The sequence below is a fragment of the Lepidochelys kempii genome, chromosome 9 (assembly GCF_965140285.1).
Source record: "Lepidochelys kempii isolate rLepKem1 chromosome 9, rLepKem1.hap1, whole genome shotgun sequence".
NCBI classification, from domain to species: domain Eukaryota; kingdom Metazoa; phylum Chordata; order Testudines; family Cheloniidae; genus Lepidochelys; species Lepidochelys kempii.
This window is the reverse complement of record NC_136388.1, coordinates 76,962,612-76,986,893: the sequence shown is the minus strand read 5'-3', so window position 1 is coordinate 76,986,893 and position 24,282 is coordinate 76,962,612. Positions and strand designations below refer to the sequence as shown.

Here is a 24,282-nt window from a genome sequence, read left to right as displayed (position 1 = left end):
GTTTTTGTTGCAAACTCTTCCAGTCCCATGTTCCAGCCACATTGGGTTCTACAGGAACAAAGGACTTTCAAAGTTTTGGCCCAAGGGAGGGGGAATGTGGGGGCGCCATTTGAGCGCCCTGCCTCAGATGCCAAAATGTTATGGGCCGGTCCTGGGGAAGGGGGTTTGTTCATCCCACCTCAGGCACTGGCTGCCTTGGGCCGTTAAACACCCAGCCTTGAAATCAGCACCAGCGTGCCACGTGACGATTCGGTGACGTCACACGACAGGAACGGGCAAGCTGGTACGTGAAGACGTCGCTCACGCGCCGGCCGGGATGAGCCCAGGGCGCAGGGGGATGACGTTTTCGCTCCCTGCGTCTGCGGAAGTGACGCCCGAAGCGGTGGCGGTGGGTGGATCTCGGAGCGGTGGGAGTTGGGTAGCGTCTCTTTTTCCCCAGTCCCGGCTCCGGCTCGGCCTCCCCGCTCCGCCATGTCCGCGCCCGGCAGCGGCGGCGACTTCGGGAACCCGCTGCGCAAGTTCAAGCTGGTGTTCCTGGGCGAGCAGAGCGGTGAGCGGGGCGGGGCCATGGCTGGGGGGCGGGGGGTCGCTCTGTGACTGGGGTGGGGCCGCCGGGGGCGGGGTGGAGAGAGAGGTCGCCGTGCCTGGGCGGGGGGTAAACTCGGGGGCGGGGCGGGAGGGATTTGGGGGCAGGGTGGAGGCCGGGCGGGGGCGGGGGGACACCCGGAGCTGGGGGCTGAGGCGGGGCAGACCCGGGAGTGGGGGTGCGGTGTGGCCAAGTGGAAGACTCAGTGGCTGCATCGGGGCCCGGGGTGTGGCCCCGTGGGTTTCCGCAGGAGCTGCAATCATCCCCCTCCGTGATTTCTAGTCTCTCGGGGGTGGGGAGAGGGCGCTGCTGTCATCGTCCTGGTGCTCTTCGCACAAGGCCAGACACAGATCTGAGCCCTACTCACCATTCCTGGGAATGGCTGGCTGTGTCCCCAGCATTGCTGACCTGGGCTGGTGTGTGGGGTGTCCAGCCAGGCTCTCAGCTCTCCAGTCCTTAGCCAGGGATAAGACCTTATCTGCACCAGGAAATCCGCTGTTTTGATGATGACACGCTCCTGTCAGCACACTTATAACACGCCTGGTGACCAAGCACAAGTGCCCCAGCCAGATCATCATATGCCTCCCCAAATCCTTTGCTCCAGACACAGTTTGGTCTGTGCCATTTTGGTGACAATGTGGATGGAAGTGTTTGGAGTTATAGTATGAATGTTGCAAATAGTTCTTCTCTTACTCTTCTGCAGTGCACTGGTTGTGATCTTCCTAAATCCACAGTGTCTGTCAGCTGTGTCAAGAACTGGGAGTGGACACCCAGAGAGTAGTGCAACTGAAATGGCTTTAGAAATGGCCTAGTGTGGATGGGGGACAAAACTGCATTGGTTCAAAATATGATTCAGTGTAGGCACACTGAACTTTTTATATTAATGGTGGTTCACTCCCACCAGTTCAGTTGTTCAGTGAAGCCCACTGTGTTTGTTTTTGGCATTATCCAGCTTTGCAAAATTCTGCTCACTCACTTTTGAGCATGTGAGTTTGAAAAAAGCTCACTTTTTTATCACAGGATAAGCAAGCAGACTTTTATGTCTTGGCTGGCTAACGTTCATAACATGTGCGAGGTTGCAATAATATATGCACATATAGAACATTGAGATTATTCTTGAGGTTCTTAGTGGGAAGTCGGTCTCTCCACAGGCTGAAAGCTACTGGGTTTAGCGCAGGGGGTTCTCAAACTTTTGTACTGGTGACCCGCCTCCATTGCCCCCTTTCACACAGCAAGCCTCTGAGTGCAACCCCTCTTATAAATTAAAAACACTTTTTAATATATTTAACACCATTATAAATGCTGGAAGCAAAGTGGGGTTTGGGGTAGAGGCTGACAGCTTGCAACCCCCATATAATAACCTTGTGACCCGCTGAGGCGCCACAACCCTCAGTTTGAGAACCCCCGGTTTAGTGTAATGCCAAATTTCTGGGAGCTGTCTGTGGAGGGTGTTCGTGAGTAGGGTAAAGAGATTTCAGGAATTCCACTCTCTGCACTTGTGGAAGAATTGCATGATCTTAATGCATTTCCACTAGACCACTTGGGGGAGCACCATGGCCAGGTGCAAACAGTCAGAAAGGGCTTTTCTTGTTGCTCTGCTGAAAGCTCACATTTATGAAGAAGGATGGTCCAGTGGTTAGGGTACTAGCCTGAGGCTCAGGAGACCATGATTCAAGTTCCTGCCCCACCACAGACTTCCTGCATGATCTTTGGGAAGACATTGAGTGTCTCTACCTCGTTCTCATGTGAAATGAGAATAATAGTATTTCCCTACCTCACAGAAGGGTTGCAACTCAAGGATAAATATTTAAAGATTGTGGCCCCGCCTCCCTAATTTCCCACAATGGTGAACACTGAAATAGATAAAAATAGAAAAAATGTTTAAAAATAAACATGGATATTGTCAGTCAATATTTAAAAAAAATTGAATTCTGTCTAGCGTAATTATGATCCAAGTGCTATAATGTTGCTGTTTCAGATCTGTGTGGCCAGAAATTACCATTTCATAAGTGTTGTTAAACTGTAACTAACCCTGGTTTGGTAGCTATGTACACCAAAATATGGTTAAAGCACTTATGGTGACTTCTGTCCAGCTTTGTAGAACACAATTGCAAAACATGATTATCCCCAGATGTGTTTAAGCAGCTGTTTTTCAGCATAAATGAGGGCTGAAAGGACAGTGTTAAGAAGCTGTATGAGGGAGCATGGTCCACCTTGGGAAGGCAGTAGAGGGAGGGTCACTGCAGTGTGCGGCGTTGGGGTGGTAAAGGAGTACATGAGAAAATCTATGATCCCATAAGGCACATTTCACAGTGATGGTCTGCGGAGTGCTTGGTTGTCCATGGAGAGCCGATTAGTGCTGGCTCTTTCTCCATTCCGCTACTAAACAGTGCTTAAGGAAAGCTAAAAATATATTGTTTTCCTAATGTTACTATCTGTGTTGGCAATGGCTGTAGTTTCCACAGATAAGTTAAGCAGTTCTGAATGGATAGGAAGGGATCCATATTAAAACGTGGACCCTGTTATGAAACCACTTGATAGCTCCTGTCAAAAAATTATGCCCTTTTCCTATGAAGGGAAAGAGAGGGTGCTCAGAAGCATTGGTGCAACTGAGAAAAGTAGATACAAGTGAAGAAACATAGGGTCTGATTTCATACCTGTTACAAGAAGGTGTAATTCCTATAGATATCTCTAGGTCAAACTCCCTAGTGATGTAAATGGGATACAAGTTGCATATTGGTATTAAATAGCCAAAAAATAGCATAAGTGGTATAGTAGTGTAACTTATATAGCCCACTCTCATCCCCTCCGTTGCAGTTCTGCTTAACCTCTCTCTCTCTCTCACTTCTGACTCTTCCCCTCACAACAGAGGCATACTTTATCTAGTTCCTCCCATCTTAAAAAAAAATCTTGACCCCAATTGCCTCTGCAGCTACCACCCCTTCTTCCTTCTGTCTCTAAGCTCTTTGTAAACAGAGCAGTCAGTCGCTGTCTAGAGTTACTTTCTAATCTGGTGTTCTTCACCTTACAGTCTACTGAAACGGCTGTTGTGAAAGTCTTTAATTATTTATTCGTAGCCAAAGTTCTGAACCAGTACTCCAGCCTCATCCTCCTTGACCTATCAGCCACCTTTGACATCATAGACCATGCTATTCTTGAAATTTGTCCTCCCTTAACTTCAGTGACTGTTTTCTCCTGGTTCTCCTACCTCTCATTGCTCCTTCAGCATGTTCTTCAAAGGATATCCCCCTTTCAGCTAGTTGTGGGGGGTTCCACTGGACTCTGTTCTTGCTCCTCTTTTCCATCTCTTGATTGTCTCCTCTGCAAACACATTCAGTTGCCATCTCTATGCCTACAACTTGGAGATCATCTTCTTCAGACCTGTCTCCAAACTAAAATCTCAGCCTCTCTCTTACTTCTCATTGTAGTTGTCTAGTCATAAGCTCAAGCTTAACATAGCTAAAACAGAACTCTGGATCTTCTCTCCCCAGTACCTCATTTTTCAATCGCTGTGGACAACACTACTGTTCTGTGTCTCTTGCAGGCCCATCACCTGTGCATCATCTTTGATTCAGACCTGTAGCTTCTACTGATTGTTTCTGCTCAGCGTCTCTGAGATACAGCCTCTCCTATCCATCCACACAGCTAAGACTCTCATCAAGGCTCTCGTCTTGATTACTGCAATATATTTTTTGCTGGCCTTCACAATTGCAAGCATTTACTTCCCTCCCTGGTTCTATAGACCACAGAGGCCTTAGCTGAGCTCAGAATTTACCCCACCTCTTTCTGTCAAGGGTACATGTTTCTTATTGATGGTAAATCCCAGTAAGAGCTCTTAGTTTGCTCAGTGTTTTTCTTCCATCTTCTTAGATCAACCGTGCCACTGGATACCATAAAGATGACCTTCCTGGCAGAGCTTAGCTTGTTTGCCTTCTGTTATCCTACCATTCTGCCACTGAAGCCATTGAGATTTCACAACATTTATTTTTGGTTCTTCTGTGACTTTCTGCAGTTCCCTATTAGATCTTCTCCACACAAACTTGCCCCACTCATATCCATTCAAAATATTACTACAAAGTTCACTTTACTAGCCCATTGTTTTGACCATATCGTCTCTCTCTTTGCATCCCTTTACTGGCTCCCACTTCTCTGTTGCATCACACATGAGCGATTTGTCTTCATTTTCACGGCCTGTCCCAACCCTCCCTATCATCTCTCATTCACTATTGAGATGTCAGCTCCTGCCTCTGATCAGCCTATGATACCAGTCTCCATTGCCCACTTGTTAAATTTTCAAACAAGCAGCTTCTTGCTTTCTCATGTGCTACCCGTCGTACTTGTGAGGAGCTCCCATAAACATCAACAAAGCTACCTCATTATCTACTTTCAAATCCCTTCTTAAAAAATTCCTCTTGTGTGATACCTTCAAAAAATGATTGGTCTGCTTGTGTGCTGAAGCCACTGCCTATCATGCTACCCAATACTGTCACACTGTTTCTTTGTACTCCACACTACCTCTGTCTGTATCCATTTGTCTTAGTTAGTCCCTGCCCCAAACAGTTTACAATCTATCTCATTGTTCTGTTTGTGCGGAGCCTAATACAATGGTGTCCTGGTCTAGGACTGGGGCTCTTAAGTATTACAATACAAATAATTTATACAGATTTGGCATTGTTTTGGGTGAGCAAAATGAATAATTTTTAAATCCCATCCACACTTCAGCTACAACGAAGTTGAGGACCAGGTTACAGTATACTTAGTAATTAACTAGTACAACCTTGAAAATATCATGTGGCTTAGTTAGATCTATTCTGCACTATATTTTAACCACGTTGTGAGTGGGTTCTTTGTCTAAATATTTTGTAGTATAGACAGTTTCTTACAGACCAAAGAAGGTTGTCGCAAGAAGAGCAACAAACGCTGAGTTTGGAAACTTTATCATTTGAATTAACTGTGCTTTGTGGGAAGCATTCTTACTCCTTTTCTGCCACTTGAAAGTAACTTTTTTCTCTCCTCCTGCAGTCGGGAAGACATCTCTGATCACCAGGTTTATGTATGACAGTTTTGACAATACTTATCAGGTGAGTGGTAGCCCAGTAAATGCTTTCTTTTATCAAAGTACATCAAATTCCTTCATTGTTTGGGAAGAACTGACCTTTCAAGAACTGTGATAGAAGCTACATAAACCTGGGATTACATCCCTGACTATCTTGGCTAATAGATATTGATGGACCTATCCTCCATGAACCCAGTTATACTTTTGGTCTTCACAACATCCTTTGGCAATGAGATCCTTAGGTTGACTGTGCATTGTGTGAAGAAGTACTTCCTTATGTTTCTTTTTAAACCTGCTGTCTATTAATTTCATTGGGTGACTCCTGGTTCTTGTGTTATGTGAAGCTAGATGCATGACGTTTCACATAGGTGGGCGCTGACATCTCAGTGCCATGTGGAGATAGGTAAGATGTGAAATCTGTGTAACTCTCCCTCCTTACAGAGGCTACACAGTTCCCTGCCTACACTGAGTTTCCCAGCAAGTCAGACTGCCTAGACAAGTCAGCATGAGCATTTTGCTTTCTTCTCAGAGGCTATAAACAGCATAATTGCCCACAGTTATGAGTTCTCACACAGCCCTTTCTAAGCAAGCACACTTATTCTTAAGGTGAAAGCATTACAGAGGAAACATATTAAACAATAAAAGAACCTACACACACCAATAAGCTTCACCAGAGAGAATTCAACTCCCGCAAAGGCTCTGGCAGGTGATCAGTTCTTCAAACCCCACCAAGGGTTTTTTCTGTGGTTCATAACAGCTGTTAGCTCAGAACAAGCACTCTCATGAATTTGTAGTTTAGGACTTTGATCTTCAGATTCCAGGAATAGGTAATCTGCAGATAATTGGTTTCTCCTCAGGGCATAGCTTCAATAGGTTGGATCAGGAGGTGGGAATTTGCATTCACTTCCTCCCTAGCATTTCCTAGGAAACCCACTTAAGAAGGAACTTTTGGGACAAAATTATCTGGTACTTTGTTTAAAATAGTCCTTTGATGCTCAGAACACTTCCCGGGTTTACATCACATCTCCCTAAAGAAGTTATGCAATCCTACAATAAGAGATAAGGTTTTCATGTATAATACAAATGGATTCCAAAGCTTCTTAAACTTAATTCAATAAGGTCTTGCAAAGATACTGCAGAAAATTGCCCTATCTGTCACTGTTTAAGACACTCTCTCACGGACGGATTGAGGCGATAAATGCACATGAACAACCTTAACTGGAAGATTTTTGAGACTAATAAATATAATGCTGTACAAACCAGTATAAGGGGATAAATTGCAGGTTACTGAGACCTTTTTCTTCTTTTCAGGCAACCATTGGAATTGATTTCCTCTCAAAGACAATGTATTTAGAAGACCGCACGGTGAGTGAGGATGCTGTAATTAACCTGGCAAATGCAGTCACAAGAGCCGCAGTTGCCCACGCACACAGTGTTTCTGCCTGGTTCTTCATGCAATGGCCATTCCTCCAAACCCCACAGCAGCCTTCCCAGGGGCAGTGTTTAACAGGAATTGCCAGACTTGGTCAGGCTAGTTATTGGTCTTGCATGGAATCCTGTTGTACTGGCTCAAACCACTGGTCCTGTTTCTGATACTTGCGATACTTGGTGCTTCAGTGGAAGGTCAAAAAAGCACTATGCAAAATGTGTCAAGTTCACAAATCCATATGCTTGAAGAAAAGGGCTGTCTTTGTGTTGTACTCGTTGCTGCTATATCACAGGCATAACATGCACATTCGCAAAAGTGGCTGCAATGCTGCCTTTGGGACTGTCAGTATGAATGATTCTAAGTAGACCAGAGGTGGTTCTGCTCTGTGAAGTTACTGAAGATTTCTGAGGATAACAAGGTCAATTCTCACAGGGCAGGTGGCTAGATAAGTCAGTAACATAATTCTAACCTACAACATTCAGATAACAAACATATATATCTGAGTAAAGTCAGTGAAGGAAGGAAAATGTTCACTGAAGCAATACAGTTAAGTGTGTCCGCTACATGAGGCCCCTTAGATTCCTCTCTTATTCCTTTTGGTATTCCTATTCCTTTCCTGTTTAAATCTCAAATGAGTACTCATCACTGGCTGAGCAGGTAAAACTGGCCTTCCTTTGGAGACAGTCGCTGCTCCTGAGGCATGTGATGGTAACCCTTCTGGGTGGGTGGCACTGGGCATGCTGCCTCTGCACCTGATCTTCAAATCAGAGCAACATCCCTCTCTCTGGCTCACTGTGGCAGAGAATGAATTTCCTAACTGCCTTCCTCTCGCATTATCTCCACGGTTAGCTTTCTGAGTCATGTAGGGGTCCACCGGAGGCCATAAAGCCTGTTGAATGCAGGCAAAGATGGTGAAATGGGAGATGAAACAGGAGCAAAAATACCTGCTCTCTGGATGTCTGCATGTCTTTTCTCACAAGGCCTTGTAAAATCAAGCACCAGCCGTGTCTGAGATAAGGCTCTGGCTGCCATGCTTGGATGGAAGCATGACAGGGCCTTGGTTGCACTCTGGCCTAATTAACATTTTGGTGCATTTGATGTATCCTCCCCTCAGAGCTATCCTTGTTCCAGATGCTCAAACTCTAAATCCATCCTGTGTTGCCTGTACCGTGAACAGAAGAAACAACTGTCTCTAGCCCCCAGTGCATGTACTTTTCATTCTCAAAATCAGCCCTAAGTAAATTGCCAAAGAAAAACACACACGGGCTTTGACTGTGGGAGAGAGAACACAAACATGCTACTTACAACTCATTGCTTGTTGGGGGGTGGATGAGACACACCAAATTAAATGGAGTGCTAAGGAATCTCATTTACCTTAATGAGTACCCATAACTGTCAGAGCTCTATGTCATAGCTACAACCTCAGCCTGGGAGGATGGATGGAACTTTGTCCTTCACTTCCCAGTATTGCTCACTAACAGGCTGAATTTTCAAGTACAAGTTCAAAGCTTTGGGGCTTCGTTCTTCTTCATACTATGAATCTTTAACTTTTGTGTGATCCTGGAATGGAAGAGAGGAATAGTCTGCTGAGGTGTGGAGAGATTTGACCTGGAACTGGAGCTCTGCTTGCCCTCAGCCATCAGAGTGTCTGGGTGCAACTCCCAAGTCAGTGTGATTGGTAGGTTTTTGTAGATTTCTTTAGGGCTTGTGAAAACTGGTCCCCCCTGGCATAACCTTCATCAAGAGGTAAGGAAGAGCTTAGTTTATGGCAGCAATGTCAACTGTTAGATTTCACACCATCCCAAGATAATTTACTGAGTGAGCACAGAGGGCTTGCAGGTAGTCCTGCTTTTTAGGCTCCCATGTAATGACTTCCAGTGTCTCCTGTTGTATGTATTCCCTCTTTCCACTGTGGGATCCTCTGTTCTGAGCATGAGTGACGGTAGGTCAGTTTGGAGGGTGTTTGATAACACTATATCAGGAGAGCAAACATCCCAGTTGAAGGTGGCTGGGCCTCAGGCATTATCCTACCTTTTGTGCTTTACACCTTATAATGAGATTAAACAAAGACCCTCTTGGCTTCATAATGAGCTAATCTACAAGAGGCTCCAGGATGATTTAGTCCTTATGTATTAGGTGTGACTGCATACAGCCATATGTAGGTAGCAAGCATTGTGGATAGCCCTGTCCTGTCTGACTGCCAGGATGCAGTGATATAGGTACACGGTCATAATCCATCTCTGGTGGATGTTAGAAGTGATTTTATGAGGGATGTTTTGGTTTTCCACCAAAATAGGGTCTCTCTCACAGGTCAGCAGGTTGGTGTGGAGGTGGAGGCTAAGTGATGGTTCTGCCATGTTGTTTGCGGCCATTGCATGGAAGGGATGGAGAGGTACCTTCATCACTCTTCATTCTCCTGCACTGCATTTTTGTTCCATTTTAACTTTCCTTTGAATGTTTTTGTGTTATTTTTTGCCTTGCAAAATAGTTTTCTTTTTATTTCACTTGGGTTTTGGTTTTATTTTGTTTCCATTTTTCCTGCTCTTCCCCTTCCTCTCCCCCCACATTTTTCCATTTCCCAGATCAGGCTGCAGCTGTGGGACACAGCCGGCCAGGAGAGGTTCCGCAGCCTCATTCCCAGCTACATCCGTGACTCTGCTGCAGCTGTCGTTGTCTTTGACATTACAAGTAGGTACTGAGCCTGAGCTCCTGCAGGGGCCTTGCTGTTAACAGGTGCCCTCTAAGTGGAGGAGACAGCTCTGTTTCTGGAAGGGGCTCCTTTCCATATGGGGTGGGCTAGGCTTGCAGCTAGAGGCCTGCAGGTGTTCTTTGGATGGATCTGCTGCCTCTGAATGAGGTAGCTGAAGTCTCTTCTTTCCCACTTCCAAATGTAATTCTGTCAAGGCTGCTTAGGGAATTGGGAAATCATTGATTTCTGTTTACTCAAATCTCGAACCTTAAAGATGACCTACAAAGGGTGAGTATGTGTGTGAATTGGATTTATGCCTTTTTATATCCCTTTGTGTTATTAAAAAAGGCCTTAAGAGTTTTTCGGATGCTTTTATCTACTTGTTTTAACACTAGAACTTTAGGTTTTCTCTGGACAAGTAGAGCACTAGAAGGAATTTGACAAAGATACCAAAGAAGTGAAACCTGAGTTGGGGGAGTAACTTTTTTTTATTTTCAAACTGTGTGAAACTGCATAACACCAACTTAAACTGCACAATGCATGTCTGGGTTGTCCAAAGAGCCCTCTGACAAAAAGGGAAAGGCAAGACTTAATATTCCTGGCATTTCTAAAGAATAAACAACTTTGAAGGGAAAACACCCATCCATGAAACTTTCTCCAAATTAAAATGGTCTTGTCTATATGGGAGGTGTAAGCTAAGGGGTGAATTTAAATTGATAGTTGTACTGGTATAACCCCTGGGGTAGACACTTATTCCATTATTAAGAGTTCCTTTTCTTGGTTTAGTTTATCACTTGGGAAATCAAAAAGTAATTTATATCTGAAGAAGTGCCCACATGGAGGGTTATACCAGTATAGCTATATGGTATAGACCAGACCTAAGTAAAATAAAAAACACTGCCCCAACAGTTTTTCCTTTGCAGGTTCCCTTAAATCTACAGCTTAGGATACAATATTCTAAATCCGAAGGACTTATGGGTGGGGACTACCTTTACTTTTGTCTTGCACTGTGCTGAGTACATAAATGTTTAACAAGTAAGATCACTTTTCTGTTTGAATTTTCACCAGTGATTTGTAGTGGGGACAAGCAGTTGAGGTCTCTGTAATTTCTAAGCTTAGTCCACTTTGGGAATGATGGTCTGAGACTTCCTTTGGGGAAGGACCTCTGGGGTGGCAGAACATATACATGTAATGTGCCATAGGGCACCATGCAGGAATTTGAGGTTGAAAATGAGGACAAGTCTGCCTTCTGCACGTAGACATGGACGTGCTCGGATATACATTGGGAACACCTCTAGCTGAGGTTGGAGTTTGAGAGAAAGGATGCGCACTCTGCCAGTCTATGATGACATCTCTCCCTCCCTGCTCCTTCCAGGGTTGGATATTGCAAGGGGCATAACATGCCATTCAGCCTGTTCTACAGCAGGCTATGGGAGGCTTGCAGTTCTGTTTGGACTTGGAGTAAAAGATTGTCCTTACACAGCCCCGGCCACAAATGAAATGGTGAGAGTTGGGGATAGGAAGGATGTTACGATTGTTTCCCTTATTCTCCTTACACACACTAAAAAAAAAAATGTACATATATGCAGTCTGTCTCCACAGCAACTTCAGCTTCTCCAAACAGGCTTCAATAAGTCAAAACAGTCTAGCAGATCAGCAAAGCTGTGGCACCCCATACAACATACTTGGGTGCCTGCTGAGACAAGCTGGCAGAACAGGATCAATCCAGAAGGAGTGCTTGAACCTCTCAGTAACCCCTTCTAGATACATGGCTGCCACTCATGTTCCCATGTAAGTGAGGCACTACTGGGTTTGGGGCTCTTGTGCAATCAAGCAGGTCCATTTCCTCCATAACAGTGTGGTGCTCCTTCTGAAGTCTGTTACCTTGTACTGTAAGGAGACCAGCCAACTTGTGCATACCAAAGGCTACGAGAGAAATATCTGGATGAGGACCTCTCCTCCTTCCCTACTCCTTCCCTCTCTCTCTACAGCACAACCCTTGTACAGCACTGCTTAGGGTTTTGTGGTGGTACTACTCCCCAGAGACTGGGTGAGCATCAGTTTTTTTACTTCTGGGAGCCACTGGAGGCTAATAAGGTATTGCAGTTAAAAATTGTTTTTCTTTGTCTCCTCCCTCCCCACCCCACCACCCCTTATCCCATCACCTCAGGGTTGTGTTGCTTCTGAAACCGTCTCAAAAACCTTTGTGTGTCAGACCATGGCTCAGTGTTGGTGAATTTTTATGCTTGTTCAAACACAAACTGCTTGTTAGTTCAGTGGTTCTCCGTGTTGTTCAAGCAACAGTATTCCTTTACTAGAATGAGATCTTGACTGTACCATCCAATGCCCACCATCTTTGATTCAGTGGTTTATCCTATGGCTATGCTTATGATCACGAGGCTGGAGTTTGGAGCAGCTTAAACTCCATCTTGTTTAGAGCCTGCCTGGGTGAATTGGAGGTGGGCAGCAGCAGTGATGTGCAGACCACCATGGAGGTGCATCATGAAGCTAAGGAATGGGCCTAGGGTACAAGTCAAACCTGAATCTTGAGGGCTCATTTACAGTGTAGCCTAGTGGCTGGGATTCACTGTCCTGGATTTCCTCTGGCACTGGGGGATGCTAGCACAAAGCAATACCCTTTATAGGAGAGGGGAGGGCACCAAAGATGTGAACACTTAAATTTAGACCCCATCTCTCTTGAAGCCATAGGGCAATGGAGTGGATTCTAATGCTAGTACTAGTAGTTTGGAGAGGTGTGGTCTGCCAAAGCATCTCCAAGAACAAGTCTCTTCCTAAACAGAATTTGGCAGTCTGCCCTTCCTTCCTTCCTTCCTTCATAAAAACTGCCACGTTCATCTTGTAGCTAGTGTTGGCTAGCTAGCAACTAACATCATCTTTCAGGCATGAAAGGGCTATTGTTCCAAACTGCTGAGTAATGAGCATTTGTGAGCACATCGAGCCTGCTCAGATACTCCTCCTGGGTCCTTTCTGGGGCTTCCTCCAGCTCACACTAAACATGTTGGATCACTGGGAATATCAGTAGCAGGCTTTTCTTACCCCATCAGACTGTTCAGCTGAGCAGCGCGGCTAACAGGATTACAGTTGGTAACATTTTGGGGAGGGGGAATTTGAGGTGAAACTACTTGATATATTTTATTAAGCATCTGTTCACTCACCGTTGTGGTATCTAGGGGCCTTTTTTGAGCCCTGACACTTCATGTAGGTAGGACACACCTTCAAGCAGGCATAATCACTGTCACTTCTTTCTGACCTCCCAAGAACCTCCTGTGGATGTGAGGGTGGAGTGAGTGGGGGAAGGAGAAATAACATTTTTAAATTGTGATGTTTCCTGTAGTCCCTTTAATGCTTAGATAGTCTGACTGAGCTAATATGGCTGCTGCGCTAGAGACCAAACTGCCCTCTTCTTACCAAGTAACTAGTGCATGTTTCTGCTTTTCATGTTTTCCTGCAAGGGAGCACTGAATGCAGTTTGTGAGCTGGGGCTTGCTGCGTGTGCTTTTTTTCTTCCTGAAACCTCTTGACCTAAGCTTACGTGAAAATCCCCATTACCCTCTTTTGGATGCTTGATGCTGAGGAGAATGTAGATGCTATTTCACTATGTTGTCTCCTGAAGAAGTTGTCCCATGTCTTTGCACATCTGAGTATAAATCTGAGAATTGCACAAGGGGCACAGATCTGAGATTCTAGCTCTCTAGACTAGGTGTGTTGGGGAGGCAGCGCATGCTCCTCCCTTGGAGGGAATGGCCAACATGGTAGGTTACTTACTGGCCACCTTTCACAATGTTAAATAGTGTTGGAGGATGCCAGTGGTGTCCTTTTTGGTTGGAATGGCAATAGCCTCAAGGTAGAGCTCATTGGTATGGGGAGCGGGAGGGTGTGAACTTCATGGGACTCCCAGGCACACAGAAGGGGTAATTAAAGTAGGCCTTCTTACAGCCTGAAATAGAACAGCTGGGTTCACTGCTCTTTCCGTGTTCAGGGGGCTGGTCAGCAAGGCAGGTGTCCAGTTCCCAGACTGAGACCTGTAAACAGTTAGTTCTGGCAAATAGCCTTTTCTCTAAAGGACAGTTTCCTCCTTTCTTCTTTCTCTCTCTGCTCTCTCTGCTCTCCCTGGCCTGGTACCAGCAGGTTCGGCTACAGCTTTGGGACACAGCAGGCCAGGAGCGGTTCCGCAGCCTCATTCCCAGCTACATCCGCGACTCCACCATTGCTGTGGTAGTCTATGACATTACAAGTGAGTGGTGCTTTGATGTCTCGTGTTTGAAATGCTACGCTTGAGAGAGGGGCTAGTAAGTGTACAGTCATGAGTTATTACAGAAAGATAACATTAGAAACGTAACTGTCTCTTCCCTTCTGGGTTGGACAAGAAGCAATCTAAGGATGTCATCTATGCAGTGCTGGGGGAATTGGCAAAGCATAGGGGTAAAGACACAGGTAGTTTTGGAAGTGTTTCATTACCCCCCTGTTTGAAAGAGCCTCTAGTTAATGTGCTCAATCCTCCCCTCTTCACACAGATCTGAACTCGTTCCAGCAAACCTCCAAGTGGATTGATGATGTGCGAACAGAGAGAGGAAGTGATGTCATCATCATGTTGGTGGGGAATAAAACTGACCTGGCAGACAAGAGGTAATGGGGGGGAATTGGTGACCTTGCCAGTTTGATAGCAAGTGGCTGGTATACCTTTTAAGGGGACCACTAACTGTTCTTAAGTCCAGACTACAATGGCCCTTTGGGGCTTAAGTAGCCCGTGATGAGTGAGATTCCCACTGTCCTTGCTGTTTGTTCCATAACATATGTAATAGAATGCCCAAGGTGCTTAGTCTTGTTAGACGGTACAAATAATCATGGTTAGAACAAAGTCAACTGAAAACGCTTCCCAGCCTACCAAAACCAAGCACCTGCTCCACACTATTTGGTACAAAACACGCTGTTAATAGGAAGATAAGACTGAAAAAGTAACTTCGCAAAAGTCAGGAAATTCTGGTCCCCACAGCAACATTAAGTGGGTCTTTGTGCATGGCAAATGTAAGAGGCCCTGTCAAGTCGTCGTTGGTATCAGATGTAGGTGTGTGGAAAACAGATTTTACAAAATCTGAGATCAACAGAGAGGCTTCCTACAAAACAGAATTCCCTGCGGTAGCACAGCAGTGCAGTGTTTGGAACCAGCAAATGAAACAAACTCACAATTAACAGAAGTGAATCTGGCCACTCTCAACTGTCCAAAATGAGACAGGTAAAAAGTGAGCTTGACTCTTTAAACTCAGTCAGGTTTACTAATATAAAACGCTACTCGTATGTTAAAGAAAGCAGTTCAGTTTTTGAAAAATATTTTAAACGTGACGGTGTCACTTCAACACGTGTAGCAGGGTAGTTAGCATCTGGTCCCCTAGGATGCTTGCATTCTTTAATCTCTTAACTTCAGATTCTTATCCTTAATGTTGAATTCAAGCTTATGGCATTAATTGAAATTTACTTTCTATGAAGGACAAAGTGCACTGAGATTCAAATGTCACATAACTACCCTTGTGATGGAACAATAGAAATATGGTAGATACAAATAGCGGCTGTGCCTTTATTTCATGATGGATAACCTCTTAAGCATGTTTGCTCATGTATATCAAGTGCTAGGCACCTCGGCACATTGTTAGTGAGGGGAAAAATTAGACTGCGCAGTATTTTTTTAACTACTAATTTCAAAACAGTTACCTTCAACTATGTCAAAAGCACTAACTTTACGGAGTTCTGGTCCATGGAAAATTTGCTTCTAGTTAACCTATTTGCGTTATTGGTGTAGAGTAAAAATCTAAGTTGCTGAACAGGGGTAAACACTTGGAACTCTCACAGCCAAATGTAGTCTTGCCAAACTAAAGCCATTCACTCCAGGCTGCACATAAGATACTTCTGTTTGCTGGGTGAGGCTCAAGCCGTAAGAGGAATTTAAACAGAAATGCTCTGTCAAATATAATTCTTTCACTGGTATGGTAGCCATGCTAGAAAAATTGTAAACATTCAGCCAAACCCCTTCAGTTGGCTATTTAATTTCCTCTGCTTTGATGTAAGGCTCAACAAGATGTCTGACTGTACAACTCTGTTAAAGGGGTATTTGTAATACTTTAGAACTTTTAAATCTGCTTTTTATTTTACCATTTCCATGAAGTATAAAAATCATTTTAGAGTTTAGCGCTTGCATTCTCTGCTTCCCCCATTGTGTTGGTGTTACACAGTGCTCATGTGACATGATACTCAACCTTGCAAGTGCATATTGCTGCCATGAGTCTCATTTTCTCCTTGGCCCTTGTCTACCCTTACCACTTCCCCTTCACTATCGAGAACATGCCTTGCTGCTGTGTTCAGCTTTCTAGCCCCACTGGGAAGAGCATATACAGTTTTGTTAAACCATCTAGCAGTGAGTTAATCACAGAGGCTAGGCTCCTACTCACTATGCCACCTTAGTACTTGGGCTACTGACAGATGCTCTGTGTCAACTGAACTAAGCCATTGTCATGTTTACTTCATGCCAGCAACTCTAATTCATTCCCCTGTTGCTCTCCTATAGTTCTGTTTTCAAAGCTCCTTTCTACCAAGGTTACTCTACAGAGTCCCAGCTTCAGTGGATGCCACCATAAATGATGCCTTACTACCATACGTTCCAGGAACATTGAAAACTCTTCCCACTCAGGAACAACTTAAACTAGGTTGTAATTAACACACACCAAATGCTCTGGACTGAGAAATCTGCCTGACAAGGATTCCAGGCTGCCTCACTTTGGATCAGCCAGCGAAAGTGACTAGATAAAACATGAGAACCATGCTTTATCCACAATAATGCTATGACCTGAGCAATTAGTACTTTATGTCCTTCCTCGGTTCCCAGAATAACATCAGTCATCTGGCTCTTAGATTTTGGGCTTTCTAATTTTTAATAAGCTTGTGAAATCTGCCACTCTTGTCATTTTCCAGTGCTGGAAAAAGACACAATAGGAACCTTATCAGTCATCCTCCCCAGGATGACAGATGGGACAGACATGTAGGGCACCCTGCGTATGCCAGCTCATCATTTGTACCAGCCTTAACAAAAAAGCCAAAGACTTTGCCATGCTTGCAGTATATCTGTGGTTGGAGTGCACGTGGCATTAGATATTCCCACCCCGTGGGGTAATCTCAGTGGTATCAGATGCTTTGCTTATGAGCAAGCTAATGTGATCTAACACCTGAAACTCTGGTCAAAGCAAGAACCTGCCTTGTCGTGTCTAGAGTTTTAGGTGTTCAGATCATGTTGGTTAGTTAAAATACTGCACCTCTAATCCTAAACTAAACAAAGCCCCAGTGTCAGTCTGAGCCTGGCCATGACTTCTGTGTCTTGATAAAGTCCTCAGGAAACTGTTAGCCCTTTGGGAAGAACCAGGTACTGTCCTCTAAGCTGTAGTGTCAAACATGTTTGAAGAGTTGAGCTATTTATTTAATTTGTCATTTTATTTTGTGTAGCCTGTATGTTTTCTTTCCATGCTAATGTTTCAGTTGCTGGCTAGTTCCTTTGTAGTTTTCTTTTAATTTCTACTACCATTTCTGTCTAGTTTTCTTTTGTTTTGGTTTCTTTTCTGTGATTTGTTCTCGTTGCTGTAGACAGGTTTCTATAGAGGAGGGCGAGAGAAAGGCCCAAGAACTGAATGTGATGTATATTGAAACCAGTGCTAAAGCAGGATATAATATGAAACAGGTATGTACAGGGCATTGGTCAGGGATGCTCTTGCAGGTGCTTTGCTTCCAAGCAGCAGCTCAGTACTTGCTGTTGAATTTCACCTCCTGCTGGAGCCTTCCTATCACCTTACGGAGTTTCCTTCTGTTGACTTGGGGGACTTGCTTTTTGCATGGCTGCACACTGATTCTGTTGCATTAGGTACAGCTGAAGAGGTTCCTTCCTTCCCCCACAAGAAGGCTATGAATGAGACTTAAGTGTGTTGTTACATGAAACTCAGTCGGTGCAGACTCATCCTTATTGGTTATTATAATCTACATATTCCCTCAGCTGCTCATTTGGGTTGGTCCCTTCTTAGCTGGAGCATAAGAAGGTAAAGGGAGGGAGGGGCGTAAAGGCTCAGAAGCCCTACGGTCTCCCTTCTTGGACGATGCTCTACTATTAAAACCCTTTACTGAAGAGTGTTTCAGTCACAGAAGTCTGTAACTCATGCCTTCTCTCTCCTGTCTGTTCTTCCTTCTCTTGCTCTTTCTTTCCTGTTTGCATCTGTCTGTCCAGGCAAATCACTACGGAAGAAGGTGAGCAGAGAGCCAAAGAGCTGAATGTGATGTTTATTGAGACAAGTGCGAAGACTGGATACAATGTGAAACAGGTAGAGCAGCACTGTGCCCTCAGGATGCAAATTCTGCACTTTTTCCACTTCACTGTGATTAGGGAGATGAGCTGCTTTATGGGTTTTGTGCTGCATCAAATCTTCACTTCCCACTTTACCCTCTGCCTCCATATTCCCAGCCTCTGAAATTCTTCCCTTTAGGCAATCAGTGTGTCCTTTAAATAGAAGAGGCTCCCTCTCTTGCCAAGCCGAGGGTGGCTCATTCAGGTAGAATGCTAAAGGATCCTGTCAGCAGCTGATGTACCCTGTTTCCAGACCTGTGACACCAACAATACTTGTTGCATATACTGATATGCTAAAGTATGTCAGAGCTTTGGAACCAAATCACCTGTGTTCTCTTCAAATTACAGCTAAATTAGTGTCTTGTGGAATTTCCTTTCCCAGGTGGTGGTTTCTGCTGGGACAGAATTAAACCTTGTTCCACATTTACTTTGAAGTACACCCAACATCATTGCTGTCAGGACATTCTTCATCTCTGATTTGCACTAGTCACAACATGCTGCAGGGCAACAGGTTTGGCAGGAAACCTCACACTTGGGTTTGGGGACTTCTCAAACTAACTTCATTTTACTCTTTAACTAGATTACTCTGCATTAGTGTAAAATTCTGGGCCTAATCTACTTGATAGCATTGCTTTATTTGCCTAGCAGAATTTGTAATGCATGAATTTCTGTCATTCTCTAGTGCTGCAAGGTAAGTCCAGCTTTGTGTGTCCTGGGCACAATTACCATGCTGCACCTGAGGCACTGTTCATGATTTGTCTAAGGTAGGGAAGGAAGAACATGGATAGATAGAAAAGAGTCTGTCCCTAAAGGCTAATGTGCAGCACTCTCAAGTCAACCCCTCTACTCCTAGCTCACTGCCTCAGAGCTTGGATTTCTTTTAACTTAAAGGGTAGACTTTTAAACACCATGTCAAACACCGTGTCCCTAGAATCCTGAGCTCATTCTGGAACAAACTAGATCAGTTTAGTGGTGGATAGCACTGTCCAGTAACAAAATCAATAATAGCTATGCACAGAAGCAGTGGGGTTGGAATGGTAAATTGCTGCCTCTGACTTGCTTCCCTGTTGAGTGGAGGATGGAATTATTAGCCAGCTGGCTCTTAACATCGTGGCATTTTGTGGAACAATGGTCTGGTACATTTAAAGAAATAAAAAAGCTGAAGCAAAATCCTGCACCAGAGGTGTGCTTTGTAGATATTCAGTAGCTTACTAAACTTGATAAAATGTTTGGACTGGGGTTGAATAAAGTCCTTAGAGATATTCCTGTGAGGACTATGTTAATTACTGCAGTGCTGGCTAAAATGTGTATATAACTCTTAGCAAAACCTTGGCTTTCCAACAGCAGCTGTAGAGAGAAAATTGGGTTTTTAATCATTTACTTTCTTTGACAAGTTCTGCGTTCACCTGTTGCTTTGGTTGCTGCCTTTCAGCTTTTCCGCCGTGTGGCTGCTGCCTTACCTGGGATGGACAGCACACCCGAGAAGAGCAAAGAAGACAGTATCCTTGTCTGCTGTGCAGTCACTTTCTTATTTCAAGAGTTAGCAAGGTTTCCTTGTTGCCAGGTCTGGCTGCTGTCCTTGACAGATTGAGGGCAGTCATGGACCTTGACTCAGTTGCATCACTGTAAAGCATAAGTAGCCTTTATATTGTAATGCTCACCTGCATGTGTAAACTGAGGATCTGCAGCCAAATGTCTTGGCCACTTGCACCACTGGGGCCAGTATTGAGCTTTTGCTGTTTAGGCTTGGTGTGAAATGTGTTTTTGATTTGTAATGATTCAGTATGATCTAATCTTTTCTGATTCTGTATTCTGCATGCCTTGGGCCACACAGACCTCCTTCTGACTGGCTTGTCCCCTTCAAAGTGCTGAGTGAGGGCAGTTCCCCCACTGTTGCGCATCATGTCTGCTTTTCAGTGTACATGCTCTGTTAATGCATCTTCCCTTCTCCGGAAGGGTTGACTGAGAGGCTATTCAGAATTACAGGAGAAAGGACTGCCAAGTGGGGCTTAGCTAGAACCCATCAAACTGAGCTCCTAAATGACTGTCTCAGACTGAAGGGCAGGAACATAGCCTCTGCCAAAGCAACAGTTCATAGAAATACATTACTTGCCCATGTATCCAGTTAATGCTCTAACAGCAACTGGTGACTCCATATGTGCACACACTGGTAATATAGCATGGGGTGGAGACAGTTAGTTGTTCTTGAGAAGCATGCTTTGTGGGGCTAGTGGTTTGCCATGGGCTATTTATGGAGAAAGACCAGTTCAGATTATAGTGAAAATGCCCCAAATCGCAGGTCACACTAGTTTAAAGCTACAGGTAGTTGCTAATATGTTGTAGTCAAAGTGCTGGCTTCTATCAAGCAGAGTAGGTGCTGTACTGGTCAGTGCATGCTGGTTCAACTGTGTTATCACAGCAACCTTGGTTGTCAGATGCTAAATCTATAGCTGTCACTTCAGTACTTCTTCCTAGCCTCAACCTTCACAAAGGCAGCAGCTCTCTACCAATGCCTTCAGCCAGCTGTTGGTTCTGGAGATGTCTGCTTCAACAAACAAACCTCATAGTTCCTGGCATTGATGCCTATGTACCAAGCCACCTAGGTGGCTGTACTTGTTACCCGGTTCTTAACTGTGGAAACCCCAATTTTACTCCTGGGTTAGGTAAGGTCTGTACTTTGTCCTGTGTGCTCTACTGGAATTAAGTTGTATTGTGATGCTTTGCCCATGACGCTGGCCAGGTGGCTTCCTTAACTTGTCTTCTACAGTGATTGACATCAAGCTAGAGAAACCTCCTGAGCAGCCAGTAACGGAGAGCGGCTGTTCCTGCTAAAGTGCCCATTGTATAGCAACACTTTCCCTGATTGGCCAGTCTCACTGAAGACCATCACTTCTCATTGGCTAGGCAAATCTACTTTTTGTGAACTGAAGAAACAACTAATCAATCTACTAAGTGAGCGAGCTCCCTGTTAGCTGGTGGGGAATGGCCCTGGCTGCCCTCCTATTGCATGGTATGAGCCCTGAGTGCAGAATGAATGTTATGTCCTCTTTTAGTTGTTGCACTTTGGCACCATGGTGCCCTTTACTCCATCCCACACCTTGGGCCTATCTGCACAGGTGTATTTTCCTGTGAATGCAACAAAAAACCTGCCACGTAAGGGAAATAAAGCTGGGGGGTTGTTTCTCCACCTCCCTAATTGCCTTGCATCTTAACCAGTTTTCCTTCCACTCCAGTAATGTTTTCTCTCCCACACCCCACTTCCTTTTATTTTTTCCCCTTCAGCGGCTTCTCCTTTAAAACTAGTCACAATTTGATTTGGCCTTGTCTGTTTTGAGAGTTGGGGGTGATCTGTTCTCCATGTCTGGCTTCCTTGAGAGGGTGCATAGTACAGGCCTCCCAGTCCTTCCCTCCTGTGGTTAGTCTGAGCCAATTCCTGAGTCTTCTCTTTTGAGGTTTGGGAGAAGGAGCTTCCCAGCCCTCCTCACTTCCCACATCAGTGTGAGAGCTGAGCCCTGGACATTCTACTCCCAATCTGCTCTAGCACAAGCCACTGATCTTCTTTGCTCCCTTTGTCCTGTGGCGGGTAAAATTCCCCAGGATCACTGGCTTCAGCTGGATTCTTTGCCCTGGGGAATGTCGTCAGCTGCAGGGGAGGGGGGTAGACAGACTTGCTGGAGCATTCAGTCGCTGTGGGGGATCCTGCCTGACTTCATCTGTTGATGACCTGGGCTCTATCTGTAGGCTGCAGATGAAATCTAGAATTTATCCCTAGGATGTCAGTATTAGGACTGGGCATCCCGGGTCCCATTCTGGTTCTCTTCACCTGCAGACATACTGGGAATCTCCTTTTTCTTGTGGAACATGCACAGTCTACTGTCTGCTAGCCAGACATAAGATACAAGCTACACAGTTACTAGTTATACAGAAATGGGGCTTGCACTGCAGAAGTGGCTCAGTCCAGTGCCAGCAGCTTCAACCGATGTGGTGGAAGGGCAGCTGAGCATCTCGTATTCCACTAGATTGAATCTGGGTGACAGCAGTTTTACTCTTTTAACTATCTAGTGTGTTGCCTATGAGAAAGAACATGGCTACCCTCAACCTTGCAGCTGCCTTTGCCGGAGAACCTCCCCAGCCCTGTATGTGGGGAAGATGCTAGGTCACAACATTCCCAACATTGGGACAAGCAGTAGGATGGCTTTGTTCCCACCTTCATAGGACGGAAGATGGGATTAAATAAAGGGAAATGTTGCTTTTTGTGGCTGCTTCTGTTCCATTAGCTTGGGTTGAGGGAACGTCTCCTAGTGACTCTTATGATAGTTTTAAAGGGGATTTTTTTAAAAAGTAATTTTTGCCTCTGCCCACCCACAACCCTGCTGTGATCAGACTTGTCCATTGGCTGAGAGGAAAGTACAAGGAAGAGATGGAGAAGTCCTGGTAGACCATCCATTTGACCACCTGGTCTGTGTAGTGGTGTCAGGGTACATCCTAAAGAAAGGGTAGAGACAGTGCAGTAGAACAGGGGCTTAGGCGGTGTGCATCAGCATAAATTTTATTTCCTCTGGTATAATGCCTGGTTGGTCACCACTTCAGCTATGTACTCTTTGTGTGAACCTTGTGATCCTATCCAGGAAGAGGAATGAACTGTCACTCTTACCTGGATGAACTAACTTGAACCCTGATAGCTGGGAGCACCCAACTCATGATGCCAGGGCTGGCTTTTCTGGTTGTGTTTACTTAATGGCCCTGGAGCACCCTGCTACTGGTTAAGGTAGATACATTTGGTATGTGGTCAGCATTGTCCCTTCCTCTCCATGTGAGTTGACCTGCAGGGAGAAGCTGGGATGTTTTGTTCTTTGTTTCTCCTTCCTATTCTGGAGTGTTCCCCTTTTCCTACCTAAAGCTCTCAATGGCCTAGTCTGAGTCGTTTAGAACCCACCCCCAGGGTGAAGCCCTGGCCCATACTATGTATATACTCCCTGTTGTGTGGGAATTGCTGATGTTCTGTCAGTGTCTGTGTCTGCAGTAGAACAGGTTCCGCTCTCCCCTCCTTACAGGCAGACATACCCTGCCACTGTGTTGTATTGTTCTCTCGAGTCACTGGACTTTCTTTTTTTGGGGGTGGGGTGGGGTGGAGGAGGGGGAGAATAAGTAAGCGGGAGGGAAAACCTAGTGAAATAAAATAGTTCACTTTCCACTGCCTTCCCTATGAATGTGCATAATAGTGAGTGTGTGTCTCTGGCCCTGCTGTCTCCTAGCTGTTAGCCAAGTAAGTGTGACTATTAATATGAATAGCGACTGTCTGACCACAGCCGTCTATCACACTAAATAAAGTAATTTCACCAACACCTTTTCTATGTTTGTTTTGGGGAGAGGACTGCTGCCGCCACCATTTACTTTACTCAGAGCCCCTGCTCATCAAAGGCCAACATCAATTTATCTGTGGAGGAAACAAGTAACAGGCTGTCCCATCTAAATGCATTCTTCAGCTATAGATGTTCTGTGACGCTGAAGGGTTGTCTGGGAAATGTCTTCTGGATTCTTTATACATCTCAGAAAGAACCTACCACTTTGGCCTTTGGGATATTTTAGTCACTGTTTCTACCTAGAAGTTCTACAGGCAGTAGTGCACTTAAGTCCTATACCTGCTCATTCTGATGAGACCCATACATACAAAAAGTAAATGACCCAGTTTCATTGAATCATAGACTATCCGGGTTGGAAGGGACCTCAGGAGGTCATCTAGTCCAACCCCCTGCTCAAAGCAGGACCCATCCTCAGTTTTTGCCCCGGATCCCGAAATGGTCCCCTCAAGGATTGAGCTCACAACCCTGGGTTTAGCAGGCCCATGCTCAAACCACTGAGCTATCCTTCCCCTCTCTTTCATGTGAACTATGAAAGAAGGCCTAGTAGTTATACAGTTTTAAAGCACTCTACAAACCAGTTGCAAACAAAGTATTGTGTACTTTACAGATAGGGAAGCCAAGGCTCTAAGAGAAAACTACAGTGCCCTCAGATGATGATGAGTTAGTTATAGGCTTGGGATCCCGGAGTCCTGACTTCTCCCAGCCCCAGTACCCATTGTCTCCTGCTTTAACCAGTATGTACCACTTTTTTGGGAAGAAAATTCGTA

At 44.9% G+C, this 24,282-nt stretch overlaps 1 protein-coding gene across 7 annotated transcripts; it reads left to right on the top strand.

Annotated features, from left to right (window-relative positions):
• The first annotated feature begins 363 nt into the window (after positions 1-363).
• RAB41 (RAB41, member RAS oncogene family) lies at positions 364-23,495 on the top strand. Of its 7 annotated transcripts, none has more exons than XR_012160949.1 (8): positions 364-550; positions 5,609-5,667; positions 6,954-7,007; positions 13,907-14,015; positions 14,296-14,407; positions 17,405-17,498; positions 18,036-18,129; positions 19,585-19,651. XR_012160949.1 is itself a non-coding variant. In XM_073360959.1 (8 exons), exons 1-8 carry the CDS (start codon positions 472-474, stop codon positions 20,982-20,984), a joined length of 636 nt encoding a protein of 211 aa, XP_073217060.1. In that variant the 5' UTR covers positions 364-471; the 3' UTR covers positions 20,985-23,495. The 7 variants fall into 7 exon arrangements, 6 of the variants coding, with proteins under 6 accessions (XP_073217060.1, XP_073217062.1, XP_073217058.1 ...); XM_073360959.1 differs by lacking the exon at positions 17,405-17,498 and adding an exon at positions 20,920-23,495 and having other exon boundaries at positions 13,910-14,015; XM_073360961.1 differs by lacking the exon at positions 18,036-18,129 and adding an exon at positions 20,920-23,495 and having other exon boundaries at positions 13,910-14,015.
• Positions 23,496-24,282: the final 787 nt, after the last annotated feature.